This window comes from Oncorhynchus clarkii, chromosome 4 (genome assembly GCF_045791955.1).
Source record: "Oncorhynchus clarkii lewisi isolate Uvic-CL-2024 chromosome 4, UVic_Ocla_1.0, whole genome shotgun sequence".
NCBI lineage: Eukaryota > Metazoa > Chordata > Actinopteri > Salmoniformes > Salmonidae > Oncorhynchus > Oncorhynchus clarkii.
Genome location: NC_092150.1, coordinates 19,579,099 through 19,594,482, shown reverse-complemented (window position 1 = coordinate 19,594,482; position 15,384 = coordinate 19,579,099). Strand labels below are relative to the sequence as shown.

Here is a 15,384-nt window from a genome sequence, read left to right as displayed (position 1 = left end):
ACCTGCCCAGAGAATTGGTTCTGTCAGGGCCAGAGGGCAGAATCACTGCTGCCTGGGCTGGTAGCACTGACTTTCCCTCAAGCTCTTGGCTCAGGGGAGATCTGCTCTGTCCATCAAGACCCAGTCTGTTCCTGCCCTCTCTCATGTTCGCTCTCTTCATCTTGGGGACTGCATTGTCTTCCCATTCCCTTCATTAACACACCAGCAATCCTATTAGCTTAGCTGTCCCTGGCAACCTTCCACTGTGCCAGCCAGCCCTTTACGCTTATCGTCAACAACACATCCACCAAGCAGTTCCCTCAAGCAGAGTAGGCCAAAGACAGCCCTCTTGTTTTTCTTTCGACAACAGAGCCTTCAGCTTTAAGATTTTCATATTGTTTTGCTTGAGTTCAAAGGCTGTCATGACGAGGAATAGCTTTTGCTCCCCTACTTCCTTTAAGTGATGTCATAGAGTTTCTAAACCCAGAGATGCAACATCGCAAGACTTCCAGGAACGCTCTCGAAGCAGACCAGGCCAGAGTTTGTGGTTCGAGGAGGCAGTGAGGGAAGTGAAAAGTTTTAGATGAAGAAAATTAAAAACTTAGATTCGAGCTTATGTCTTAAGTATTTGAACATGTTATTACTCCAACATTGTGAACGTGACGAATGGACACATTTTATTTTTATCCAAAACTACTTTATAGCAAAGGAATGCCTTTGATTTGACGGCCTGCACATGCGCAATTCAGCGCGAGATGACCGTTAGACACGATTACGTGTTTCAGCGCATGAGCTTAGCTAGCCAACGTCACCTACAACCGTGATCAGGGATTTCTATTGGAGTAGCAGTTTCTGATAATCTTCATACTGTACTGTGTTTTGGTGACATACATACTTCCTCAACCACAAGGTCATATTCTATTTCAACTATGAGATTTCTGCCACGAATGGTGTATTTCAAAATGTACATTTTTGCACAACACAATTAAAGACCACTTGGTTATGTCCGTGAACCACAAGCTAGAGAGCACAGTAATTGCCTTCAAAGTAATGTGTGGCTGCTGCATTGACAGTTAGTTGACAGACACTCATTCAACACCTGGCTGTGGCAGTCTCGTGGCCTTAGGCTGGTCAGAGATGGAGGAGGCGGCCTGCGCAGGGCTGGGCTGTCCTGCCTTGGCCGATGGAGTCATGTTTCCCCCTCTGGCTGCCTGGCTCGCACACAGAAATTAGAGCTGGGAGAAGGAGAGAGAGAGAGGCAGTGCCATTCCTGGCCCTGCTCGAGCTGGTGCCCCTTGGGGCCCTGTGAAGAGTGAGCCTGCCATTAGAAAAGGGGGCCCATGCAGAGGTAGTCCTACAGTACTCCTTCCAACAGTCAGCCTAATTATGATCGTGTGCTTACATGTTACAAGCCTGGGGGTGATATCCTACTAAGAGAACAGAGCTCCATTGATAGGCAGCCTGTTTCAGCTTTTGTTTATTTCAGAAATAGGCAAACGTTTGGGCTAGTTTAGCATATCTCCAGATATTCCTTGACTGGATCAGGTTGAATGCAAAGCACTTGCACATCCAATGTTTTCCCTACATGGATACATTGCTCATGTAGCCTACTTCCATGGGAAATAGGCCCACCAGTAATGCTTTGTGTCAGAAAGGTTTAAATAATGATTGGTGTTTTGGTCCACAGCTAATTCAGTCCTCTCATGTCCCAGGGAATCTTATACTAGAGCCATTACAGATGTGTACAGCATTGCTGCATTGTCTTTTTACAGTACTAAGGGTCTGGGTTTTGACAGGCCCTCTCGTCATCGTGTCAAGTTGGTTGGCAGCTTGTAATTAGGCTAATTGCATTTGTGAAGTGGACCGCCGTTCAGTCTTGACAGTAGTTCTAGTGTCGCGTGTACTAGTGACTGTATTTCTCCTCCCCCACACTAAAAGGGTTCTGTTAAATGAGGCAGGACCCTGGTGTGTCTGGGTAGGATAATCTAAAGCACCTCTATCACATTCTAGTCTACAAAGACGTGTAGGGTGCACCACTGTTCTCAAGGGCATGTTTCTCTTTTCATTCACACTCTGTAGAGCAGCCAGGAGAGAGGTAATAAGAGTGAGACAATCTGAGAGCGAGGGAATCTGAGAGCGAGGGACCGCAAGCTTGGGGACTGGTAGAATGGTGTCGGCAGACGGGGAAGGTGGTGCGCTGGGAGAAGAACAGAATGATTAGTTCTGTGAGGGTTTATGCTGCTTTAGCTGGCCTGGTTTACTTTTCCCTGATTCCAGCCTACCTTCACAGGGTGTGTTCTCTCTGACTGGCTTCGCCACACGTGTTTTTAGGTCACCATACAAGAAAGATGGGTCTAGGTAGGTTACAAGGTAGATGCTGAGCCTTGCAGTTCTGCTCTAGATCCTGTTCTTCCTGTGCCAGCCTCTCTTCCTCCTCCTACTGTCTGCCTGGCTGACTGAAGCAGCAACACATCCTCCCAGTTCTGTACCTGTTACTAGGTGATACATAAAAGCAGCTGCCGCTTGTTTCCACAGGGCTCTCAGGAGAGCCTCACTTCAGAGAAACATGGAGCTGAGCAGCTAGGAGAGGAGAGGCTTGGTGAGATGCAGCCAGGGGAGGAGAGGCTTGGTGGGATGCAGCCAGGGGAGGAGAGGCTTGGTGGGGTGCAGCCAGGGGAGGAGAGGCTTGGTGGGGTGCAGCCAGGAGAGGAGAGGCTTGGTGGGGTGCAGCCAGGAGAGGAGAGGCTTGGTGGGGTGCAGCCAGGAGAGGAGAGGCTTGGTGGGGTGCAGCCAGGAGAGGAGAGGCTTGGTGGGGTGCAGCCAGGAGAGGAGAGGCTTGGTGGGGTGCAGCCAGGAGAGGAGAGGCTTGGTGGGGTGCAGCCAGGAGAGGAGAGGCTTGGTGGGGTGCAGCCGGGAGAGGAGAGGCTTGGTGGGGTGCAGCCAGGAGAGGAGAGGCTTGGTGGGGTGCAGCCAGGAGAGGAGAGGCTTGGTGGGGTGCAGCCAGGAGAGGAGAGGCTTGGTGGGGTGCAGCCAGGAGAGGAGAGGCTTGGTGGGGTGCAGCCAGGAGAGGAGAGGCTTGGTGGGGTGCAGCCAGGGGAGGAGAGGCTTGCTGTAGTGTGCAATGAGGAGCTAAGTTCAGGGGCGTGTATGTTGCATGCACTTACTATGTGATTAGAGACAGTCAAGCCTCACGGGCATGGAGGGGATATTTGAGTGCGTTTGTGTAGAGTTCAGAATTTGGTAGGGAAATGGAGCTAATATCCCTATTCTGAACCTCTCTTGTTTGTCTCGTCCTTGGGATGTACTTGATGAAGAAGGCAGGGTGCAGCAGAAAAAATTAGCAAGGCTAGCTTTTTAAGCCCAGTCACACTCCACTGTTTTCCCTCTCCTCTCATCCCTCTGGGCTTGGTGTCAGTTTTGCAGACAGGTCAGGGTTTTCTCTGCTGCCATGGAAAGTTTGCCTCCCCCCGTCTCTGCCTGTCATGGGCATTGTGAGTGTCAGTGCTCTCTATGGAGGATAGACCCTACTTTCTGTTTTCTGTTTCCCTTATCTCCCTTTCGATTACCCATTTCAGACCGAAGATGTAGTAGCATATACAGTCGGGCAAAAAAGTATTTAGTCAGCCACCAATTGTGCAAGTTCTCCTACTTAAAAAGATGAGAGGCCTGTAATTTTCATCATAGGTACACTTCAACTATGACAGACAAAATTAGAAAAAAAAATCCAGAAAATCACATTGTAGGATTTTTTTATGAATTTATTTGCAAATTATGGTGGAAAATAAGTATTTGGTTAATAACAAAAGTTTCTCAATACTTTGTTATATACCCTTTGTTGGCAATGACAGAGGTCAAACATTTTCTGTAAGTCTTCACAAGGTTTTCCCACACTGTTGCTGGTATTTTGGCCCATTCCTCCATGCAAATCTCCTCTAGAGCAGTGATGTTTTGGGGCTGTTGCTGGGCAACACAGACTTTCAACTGCCTCCAAAGATTTTCTATGGGGTTGAGATCTGGAGACTGGCTAGGCCACTCCAGGACCTTGAAATGCTTTTTTTTTTTGTTTACCCCCTACCCCTTTCAGATATACCAAGAAGTTGGTATAAAAAGCATGCATGATAAATTACAGGGATTTTTGACCAAGAGTCCTGCCTGGATCAGCCATTTTCTATATTTTATTCATTTAACTCATGCAAATAAATAAAACCCTGGGTTATGTGTAGTGTGGGTTGCATCTAGTGTGTTGTGATGGCATCGTATGTTGTTTTATAACGTGTGTGTCTTTGTTCCATTCCTATGATCAGGCAGAAAGTAGGCTATGTTGGGCAGAGTATGAGTGTGTTCTATTGAGATCCATGTCGTGGCTCTATGTGGACAGGGAAAGTGTGAAAGGCCCTTTATAAGCCGCGTGGTGAAATGTTATGCCATTACCATCTTACAGGGACTCCTCTTCCTGCTTTAATAAGCCACATGCTTTTATATATTGCACTCAGAGCTCACAAGACGGGGCTTAAATGTCCCTCTGTTTCCACTGGCCTCAGCACCCTCACTGAGTGCTATGCTAGCTGGAGCTAGGCTGGTATGTAAGCTGCAAGGCTGTTGTCCCTGTGTTGTGTTGCCCGTCTCTGTCTGTATGTGGAGTGTTTACGTGAACCCCAGTCATTCTGGACCCGAGCCAGTTTGGAGGCATTGCCCCAGACTTTTACAAGCTAACAGGATTATATTAGGCCTGTGTCAGGCTTTCCACTCTGGGCTTGATGTTGTATGGGCCTGGTAGATATGGCAACATCCCCCTGTTCCATTTGCTAGTCACTAAGGGCTCGTACAATGCAATCAGCAGTAGGCCACAAGTAATGGTCTAATGTCGGCGAAGGCTTGTGTGGAGTTTGTGCACAACCCCCACCCCTTGCATGTTCTGCCCCTCCCTCTTGAAAAATAAGTTATTATCTCGAGACTAACCTGGTTGACCCCAATTAGTCCACTGGTCTATCTGTCTATCTGTCGCGGAGGTCTAGACTAAAAGCTAATGTATGCTTGATTCTACAATGTGGTCTGAGGCTTCATATGGAGGGTGTATCAATTGCAGAGGCCAAATCGTGCTCTGTACCACATCACCATCACTTCCTTGACAACAGCTTTGAACTGTTCCACAAAGCGCAAGACGTATGAATGCCCTGACTTCTGAGGCCATATCACTGTATGTGCCGCATGGCCAATGCAGATGTCGGATTGACCATGCTCCCAGATGCACAATACACTTCTCTCTCCAGAATGCGCTCTCTCCTGCAATTTGTGCACATTCATTGTTTCATAACTTTGTTGTGGGAGTTGTTTGCGTTTGATTGTTTAGTGTAGATCATATTTCACCAGTGGACACGGAGTGGACACATTGTTTGAGGAGTGCACAACCTATGTTACATTTGTGAGAAACAAGTTTTGGTTTATTTAATTCCATCCGTTCTGTCAATTTAGTCATTGACAGGAGCACTGCAAACAAAAGACAATGTTGAGTAAAGATGCGCACACATAGAAGTGGTCCTACCTGGCCTGCTCGCAAATGTAGGCATATAAATGTGCCCATTTGGGGATCTGATAGTATTTCTGATTGGCTTAACACACCACCACTCAAAGTAATGTTTTCTTCACCTCAAACAGCAAGCAAACAAAATCTGTTTTACATCCATTGAGAATTACAATAGTTCCTCAAAGTATTAGAAAAATCTTTTGAGCTCTCTCCCTTTCGATAACCACTCGGAGTGAAAGGGAAAAATGTAATGCTCTGATCCAGTGGAAACGTCATACAATAGGCTGCTTGACTTGGACTGAAATAGGTTCTGGTACTGTTTATATTTAGGTGCAGGAGCACCACAATAATTATTTAATGTAAAAAAATATATATAAAAAAATTAATGTATACCCCATTTTCTCCCCAATTTTGTGGTATCCAATTAGTAGTTAGTCTTGTCTCATCGCTGCAACTCCCGTATGGACTCGGGAGAGGCGAAGGTTGAGAGCCGTGCGTCCTCCGAAACACAACCCAACCAAGCCGCACTGCTTCTTCACACAATGCCCACTTAACCTGGATGCCAGCCACACCAATGTGTCGGAGGAAACACTGTGCACCTGGTGACCGTGTCAGCGTGCACTTCGCTCGGCCTGCTATTGGAATTGCTAGTGCACGATGGGACAAGGACATCCCTGCCGGCCAAACCCTCCCATAATCCGGACAACGTGCCTTAAACCACTGCGCCACTCGGGAGGCCCTCGCCACAATACTTTTGAGCTAATATTCTAGAAGTGGAACAGGAGCTCAAGCAGTAGAACATTTGAAGTGCCGGGACTTAGGGCCCAGAATATTTTATACAATGTTGAAAGTTTACTAGTGCAAGCTTTGGGCAGAACCCAGTTAAATAGGTGATACAATGTTTCAAGGTCGTTTTACCTGCAGGCTGCAATGTTTTTATTTGTTGCCTTTATGGAGGCTCTTTTCACATAGTTGGCAATTGCAACAGAAGTTACTTTTTAGGTTTATCATTTTTATTTAGATTTGGATAGAATTTTGATTAACCACATGACAATGATTTTGAGATAAGAAGACATTATTGTAAATTTAAAGTAATCTGTTTCACATGCCTTGCAGATCGGTAGAAATGATAAGATACATTTTCATTCCACATGAATGCTGACTCTGTTATTACAAGCAACTTCCGGAGAGTGATGGCAGAATCTGAAAGCCAGAAGGAGCGGGAGGAGGATAGTTGGGTCAGGTTTTTTTTCTTCTGGATCTCTGGCGTATACTTGAGGCATCAAACCGTAAGGTTAAAGCATCAGACAAGCTCAATGCATATAGTTCATTTTATTAAAGCACATGGGGTGTCTATTGAAAAACACATGCTTAAAAATGTTTAGCAATCGATTGGTTGAAAGAACAGACAACTTTCGGTCGACCAAGATTTTTTGGGGGGTGGGAACAGCCCTAGTGAGAGGAAACAAACACCCCCCCTCCTCCTCCCAGCCCGCAATTCGGGGCGTTCCTGCATCCCATTGGTTCTTTCATGAACACCGCCCCCTCAAGCATCTCATTGGTTCCTGCATGAATGAGCATGACATTTTCATGTTTGTGTGACACTTTCGAATGTGGGTCAAAAGGGAAATAAAAGTTTTTTTTTTTTTTTTTTTTTTTTTTTTCGCCTACTGTGTACTGGAATCTTATTTGCTAGCTAGCATGAGTGACACCGGTAGACAATGTCCTTTGCCCCTGCATGCCAAACACTGTCGTTAACAGAACTGCTGGGAAACAGTTCCCGACCAGGTGGGAGCTGAAGGACACTACCTGTCACCCCCACCTCCCTCTCGCACAGCATGCGGCAGGTTGGGGCAACACTGTGTGCTAGCTTGCTGCTCCAATACACAGCAGGCGCGAGGTGAGGGCAACAGTTTGTTCGCTACACTTTGTGCTAATTAGCTTGCTAGCTACCACATGGTATCACTCCTGGTTTTGCTCTTAACAGAGTACTTCTTAGGACTAGCTAGCTCATAGTGTCCTTCGCTCCCGTCTGCCGAACACCTGCCCTCGCCGTCGTTAAACAGAACTGCGGGAAAACAATGCGACAGGTGTGAAGGATACTACCGGTATGTACTAGCCGCCTCTTCTTCTGTGGGGTTTATTGGTGGTTGGCCTCCAACTTTATGGTGCATTACCGCCATCTACTGTACTGGTGTGCCCCTGCCTACCGCCTATGTACTGGAGTCCTAGCTTAAAAATGTACAAATAGATGTATAAAGAGGTGTTTGAATGCCCTGAATTGCGGGCTGCAGTTGGACCCTTCTCCTCTGATTGCGTCTCTGACTCTGTCACATTAAGATGAGGGTTGGTGACGATTTCAAAAACTGTTCTGGGAATGGAACAGCTAAATCATGAAGTCATGTAGTGTACACCCGGATTAGTAGTTTTTATTTTCCTTAAAATGATCATGAGTGTTGCATTGTAGGCTACATCAGGGGGGGGGGGGGTTCTGTTTTCTCACTGAAAAGTGTTTCTTGTTCTATTAGCCTTCGTCGGAGCTTTAAAAAATTAAATAAACCATCTTTTTTTCTGAATGTTTCAGCCCCGGGGACTCTGGATGTGGCTGTGTTATTGATGACATATTAGTCAGGCTTTTTGATTAGAACATATGGATTGTTTTTGTAGGCTACCTATTTCATTTATGGATCAAGCCTTAGCAGTCATTCTGATCTCGTTCCCAATGATCAGTGCTTTAGTTTATTATGTTTCTTTCCAGCAGTTCTGAATTTCCGATGCACCCGACTAAGTTTTTCTGTGCAATAGCCTTTTGATTTGAACATTTTTGAAAATGTTTGGTGTGTGTGTACTAGGCTATTGGATTTCATTTATATATGTTAGAGCACTTTGGTTTCACTAATAAATATGTTGAAATGGAACCAAATTACCCGTTTCTGATAGATGGGCTATATGGTCTACTACGGTATAGGTTGAATGTGATAGTCGACCTATAACCAGCCTGAGTAGGCCTGTAACTCCATTCCTATTCTATTCAGAGTAGAGAAATGTTATCAAATTGGAAATGAGCTATTATCAGGCAGGATAATGCAATGCATGTCTGTTGAATTTGGAAAGATCCACTTGCACTTGGCCCCGCCCCACCTACTCAGGCCAATCCTATACATTTCAAAACTGAGCACATGTTGGTGCTCATCGGTCGTTTTGAATGGAAATTACCCATAGCCTCGACTCCAATGTCTATGGCATGACAATGATAGAGGAGTTGACTTAAGCATACTGATCTGGTACCAAGCTAAGACGGGCCTAAATAAAGTAGTTATGACTAGATATTTGACCAGAGTTATACTCTTGCACCTTATTCAGCTGGCCTCTGCCTCTTGCATCACTAATTAGTGTGCTCTTTTTCTCTCAGGCTCAGATCAAGTTCCCCATCGACTATCCCTACTCTCCTCCGGCCTTCCGCTTCCTCACCAAGATGTGGCACCCCAACATCTACGAGGTAAGAGAAAGAACAACACTCACCCTATCTGTCATTACACAATCATCTCTTTCTTTGACTTTTCCCCTATATAATAGTCCAACGTCCTTTTGTCTCTGAATAGCCTTAACTTGTTATGTTCTATTATAAATACTTTGACTCTGTTGCTATCATATACTTTAACAGTGGCCTAGTGTAGGTGAGGGGTGTCAAACAATTTAGAAAAACTGAAACCATATCATGACCAAGACTTGGCATCTATTAGGTCTTATTTATGCATACATGTAAGCAATGACATGATAAATATATATATATATATATAGATACACAGATACACACACAAAACTAGTCAAAAGTTTGGACAACCAGGTGAGGGAAGTTCCTAACTAATAACTAATCATTGATCAATACAAATTGCCTGGCTGGGCTGATGAGACAGTGGATTGTGCAGTCCAATGGAACAGAGTAAATTGGCATCAACGTCACAGATTTAGCCGGTGGTAACTTGTGGAATAGACATCGGCTGGAATGTGTTTTTTTATTTATTTTAATAATTTTTACCCCTTTTTCTCCCCAATTTCGTGGTATCCAATTGTTGTAGTAGCTACTATCTTGTCTCATTGCTACAACTCCCGTACGGGCTCGGGAGAGACGAAGGCTGAATGTCATGCGTCCTCCGATACACAACCCAACCAGCCGTACTGCTTCTTAACACAGCGCGCATCCAACCCGGAAGCCAGCCGCACCAATGTGTCGGAGGCTACACCGTGCACCTGGCAACCTTGGCTAGCGCGCACTGCGCCCGGCCCGCCACAGGAGTCGCTGGTGCGCGATGAGACAAGGAGATCCCTACCGACCAATCCCTCCCTAACCCTAACCTTAACCACTGCGCCACCCGGGAGGCCCTGGAATGTGGTTTTAACCGATCAGCATTCAGGATCAGACCCACCAGTTGCGTAATGTATAACAATCACACTTAATCGACTTTTTAAGGAGGGTTTATAGCAAGAAAAACAACGGATTATGGGTGTTTTGTCAATTTAAATAATATGGATTTCAAAAAAACAACACAAACCCTATCTTCAACACAAATTATATGCTTCAGAAATAAAAGGATAACAAAATAACCTCCACAAATACTATAATTTAAATGCATAATTTTAGCAAACACACCCAAATATTCAATAACCATCACAATGACCCAATAACCTTGTTTTGGTTAAACTCAAGTTCAGATGGGAAATGACAAATGACAACACAGCTCTTAGCTCCCTCTGTAGATGCCTACTGGACAACTTTTATTTTTTATCCTATTAACACTTTGTTCTAGCTAGCTATTTATGTAGGTAGCTATCAAGTAAACACAATGAATAATAAAAGCCTATTGAGTTTCGCCCAACCAGTAAATTATAAATTTATAAGTCTGTTCTTCATTTTCCCCTTTTTGATCCCCTTTAGATAATTCAGTTCAGTTAAGTCTTTAAATAGTATTTCCCCCCCAGAAAGCAAACAGATAGCCAGCAGTGGATGATCACAAAAACAATGAGGGGGAAAAAGGACGGATCTCCCCGGAGTTTAGAAGTCATGTCCACTCATTAAACTTTCTCTGTGATCCATTTAGTTAATCCCAAACAAGGAAATAATCACATTTCAGGAACACGTTCCCAGTGCCAAACGATTACATCCCAACAAAGGAAGGCACAGACTGTGTTTTGCAGGCTTCAGTTCTCATCTTGCAATTTGTAACTGGTGCCTATGCGGTTTATCCGGTGTCTTCATCTCCCAGGTACGCTATGGAAAAACCCACCTCCCCTCTGTTCCTCAATTCCTCATTCATACCTTTTTCGGCTGCCCTTTTTAAAGCAGTAGCGCTCTTTTTAGGCCACAATCTCTATCATCCATACAGAATGGAATTATTTTAACATATGACAGAATCATTGCCGGACCGGCAATGGACGAAATAGTTAGATGCTTTAGAAAGTGGACGTGCCTTTACCCAGACCAAATCTCCCGACAGGAAGTGTGCATGTTTCTTGCAGGTGTTATAGTATTTGGTTTGTCTGGCCAGGCAAATGCCCACTTTCCGTTTGACTTCTTTTGCCATTGCCTGCTGTCTCTGAGGTTGTAAGGCGGCTGGTGCGGAGATGGAGCTGTTGAGATCATCCTCTCCAGAGGCCCTTGGAGATTCCTCTCCACGGAAAGCTCCGCAGGGATCTTTCTGATTGTTTCATGTTTTGCTGTGTTGATGGTTTAACGGAACTCAGAAATCCATTTAGGCCAGTTCTGGTGATGATCTTTTACAAAAGAGGCAGTCAGAGTCTTGATGGTACAATTGTCTCTCTCTATAAGATTGGCTTGTGGACGGTAACTTGTGGTGAACTTGTGTGTCACCCCCCCATGACTTACAAATATCCTCCATAACCGTTCCTAAGAATTGGGGTCCACAATCAGATATGAGATACTGAGGGACTCCTAATTGGGTGAAGGTGTGTATTGTTGGCAAACTGTACAGGCCTTCAAATGTTCCCATACGTCCTGGCAAACTCCAAGATGTGAAAAAGAGTCTTCATCTGTCCAAGATGGCAGACCAGTGGAAGGCCATAAAAGTAATCCAGATAAAGGGAGTCAAGGCCTTTTGGTTACCACAAGTTGATGTTTATTGACTTCTTCTTTTAACAGGGATCCTCCTGTACAGGATTCCTTGGAGTACTTCGAATCCAATCTGACCTGGATGCTCACTGGAAGCTTCTTTGTTCTTCCTAAGGTCACTAACCTCTTGTTCCTGAGCTTGAGTTTCAGCAATCTCAGCAATAGAGGTGGGAAGACTGCAGAGGCTTTGAGTGGTGGTGCCTACAACGTATGCTACTTGGCTTGCTGCTGGAGCCACTGCTCTGGACAGAGCATCAGGAACAATGTTCTGATGCCCATTCCGGTAATTCACTCTGAACTGGAATTCATGAAGGCGCAACATCCAGCGTGTAAGCCTGGAAGACATTTTGGGGCTGTTGAACACCCATGTAAGTGCCGAGTGATCATTAAATACATCCATCTCAACCCCCTCAAGATAATGCCTCCCCTTTTCGATTGCCCACACCACTGTGAGGCACTCCTTTTCCGATGTTGAGAAGTTGCATTCAGCTACTTTAATTCCGTGAGGCATATGCAATGACTCTTTCTCCACCTTCCGTCAGTTGAGTGAGGACCACACAGAATCTACATCACTGGCATCTGTTTGGACTTGGAATGTCTGTGATAGGTCTGGCTGAGCCAACACTGGTGCATTAACAAGAGCCTGCTCCAAATGCTCAAAACTGTTCTGGCACTCATTCAATCCATTTCCAGACCACTTCTTTTCCCTTAAGCCGATTCAGAGGGGATGCTACATCTGCAAAGTGGGGAATGAATTTGAAGTACCAGGCTTACCAGCTCAAGAAACCTGTGTAGACTTTTGAGGTCCTGTAGAACCGGATAGTCCGTCATCACTGTCATTTTGGCCGGATCTGTCTCAACACCTCTCACAATGTGACTCAAGAACTTCAGCTGGTCTTTGAATACCTTAGCGTCATGAAGCATTGAGAACACAGCCTCCAAGTCTTTCACAGGTTGCTCTGGGTGGGAGAGAACACAGTCATATAACAGAATGTAGACAAAACAGATCTGCCCTCTCAGGTTCCCCAGAACTTTCTCCATTAGGCGCTGGAAGGTAGCACCGGCGTTCTTACGCCCAAACGGCATCGCTTTGAACTGATAAAGACCTATCTGAGTGATGATCGCTGTCTTGGCCTTTCTCTCCTCAACCATTGCTACTTGACAATACCCTGACTTCAGATCCAGGGCAATGAAATCAGAAGCTCCATGTAGACTCCAGGAGGTTGTACATGATGGGCAAATGATAAGCATCCTTGTGTGTCTTTGCATTCATCCCTCTGAAGTCAGTGCAGGACCTCTGGGAACCATCCGGTTTCCCCACCAGCACTACAGGAGCAGCCCAAGCAGATTGTGAAGGCTCAAGGATTTTGTCCCATTTCTTCCACTTTATCTACAATAATATTTATCTTGTAGGGTGACACTCTGTAGTCCCTGAAGCGGACTGAGACTTTGTCTTTGGTGTAGATCTTGTGTGCCTCAACCGTGGTTTTCCCCAGTCTACCAGAACACACAGGGCCGTGATTGGAAGAGGAATTGAACCTCTGACTGCAAGTTGGCGAAAAGAGCAGAACACTGGATCTTCTAGGATTGTCGGGGGTGTAGTAGGCACAGCCATGTACAGTCGTGGTCAAAAGTTTATTAATTTTCACAAAGTTCCCTGCCTTAGTTTGTATGATGGCAATTTGCATATACTCCAGAATGTTATGAAGAGTCATCAGATGGATTGCAATTAATTGCAAAATTCCTCTTTGCCATGCAAATGAACTGAATCCCCAAAAAACATTTCCACTGCATTTCAGCCCTGCCACAAAAGAACCAGCTGACATCATGTCAGTGATTCTCTCGTTAACACAGGTGTGAGTGTTGACGAGGACAAGGCTGAATGAAGAATGGTACCAACACATCCTCCGAGAGCAACTTCACCATCCAGGAACAGTTTGGTGACGAACAATGCCTTTTCCAGCATGATGGAGCACCTTGCCATAAGGCAAAAGTGATAACTAAGTGGCTCGGGGAATAAAACATTGATATTTTGGGTCCATGGCCAGGAAACTCACCAGAACTTAATCCCATTGAAAACCTAAACCCACACATTCTAACAAACTCCAAGCATTGATTATGCAAGAATGGGCTGTCATCAGTCAGGATGTGGCCCAGAAGTTAATTGACAGCATGCCAGGGCGGATTGCAGAGGTCTTGAAAAAGAAGGGCCAACACTGCAAATATTGACTCTTTGCATCAACTTCATGTAATTGTCAATTATAGCCTTTGACACTTATGAAATGCGTGTAATTATTCTTCACTATTCCATAGTAACATCTGACAAAAATATCTAAAGACACTGAAGCAGCAAACTTTGTGGAAATTAATATTTGTGTCCTTCTCAAAACCTATGGCCACGACATGTACTTGGTTGGTTGTTCCATATTTTCGTGCTCTTGTTTCCCCGGTATGACCTCACTGGGCTTGAGCCTCAAAGGAAAAAATAAATACAAGTATTTTCTTTGATTCCATACCCCATACTTATTTTCCCCAAGGTCTATTATGGTTTTGGTCTTGGTGAGGAAGTCAAGACCCAAGATAATAGGAAACGCCAAATGGTCATCCTCTAAGATGAACATTTCCAAAGACCACATGCTGGTATGCCAGTTGTAAAGGAGCTGAACTTTTTCCAAAGCACCATGCACTTTCCCATCTGCCAGGGGAGAACTTTGGTTCTCACACAACTGCTCTCCTGAACATGTGATTTTCTGACAGAGGCTTTTCTGCATCAGGGTGAAAGTACAACCTGTATCAAGTACCGCTTCATATTGGAAATTCCTGACCCCCACTGTTCCTCTGAAGCAGACCGCCACCCGAGGGTTACAGTTGAGAACTTTCTCTCCAGCTCTGGTTCTGTGATGTTAGGCTTCCACTTCAAACAAAATGCCCGGAAATCATAAGCAAAGTCCCTCAAAGACTGAGTTGGAAGTTGAACCATATCTCTTAGTTTCTTCTCTACCTCTGTTAAGTAGTCAGTTGGCAAAAATGCTACTTGGAACGCCTCTGAGCTTCACCCAGGTGGTGATTTTCTTATTTTCTGCCATCCACCAGCTCCTGGCTGGTCCTTTGAGAACATTAGATAGGGTCCCCATCAGCTCAGGGTTTGACATAGGTCTCACGGATAGGAAATTGTCACATTGCTTCAAAAAGTTCAAGATATCTGAGATCTCCTTGGAACCATCAAAGCGAGGGAACTCCATGCAGATTGGAGGTGTGGAGAAATTATTGGCGCCTGAAGCATGGCCTTGTGAACCAGCCAGGGTGCTCAGACCTGGGGTGCCTAGGCCAAATGCACCAGGACCAGGAATACTAGTGGTAGGTCTTGAGTTTGTGCACCTCATTTTTCCATTTCTCATCCCTCCTCAAGATGCATTCAAACACCCCTTGTTCCAGTTGTTTTTGGAATCCTTTGTGGTTCTCCATTTTGTAAATTTTTGCATTGACATAGCCTCTCATGCTTTCCTCTATTTATGGCACTCACCAATGTTCTTAAAATCATCCACAAGACCATTAACTGTTGTTAGTCATTTATAAAGATTATTGCTGACCAACTCAATTTCCTCCCTCAGAGTATGCTGATTTTGGTGGCTCCTCACTCTGTTCATCCCCGCTTTCCCCTTCCTCTTCATGGTCTGAGATATACAGTGAGCTGAGCAATAAAGTTATTTCCCCCACAGGATTTCTCATTGTGACGAATGAACCAAAGATGGGC

General features: G+C 45.0%; 1 protein-coding gene across 1 annotated transcript in view; it reads left to right on the top strand.

The window, feature by feature from the left end:
- The window catches only part of LOC139406551 (ubiquitin-conjugating enzyme E2 R2-like), a 35,486-nt gene that overhangs the window by 9,138 nt on the left and 10,964 nt on the right, over positions 1-15,384 (top strand). The window contains exon 2 of the mRNA XM_071149253.1: positions 8,916-9,002. Coding sequence (XP_071005354.1) covers positions 8,916-9,002 — 87 coding nt within the window. The remainder of the gene's footprint in view (positions 1-8,915; positions 9,003-15,384) is intronic.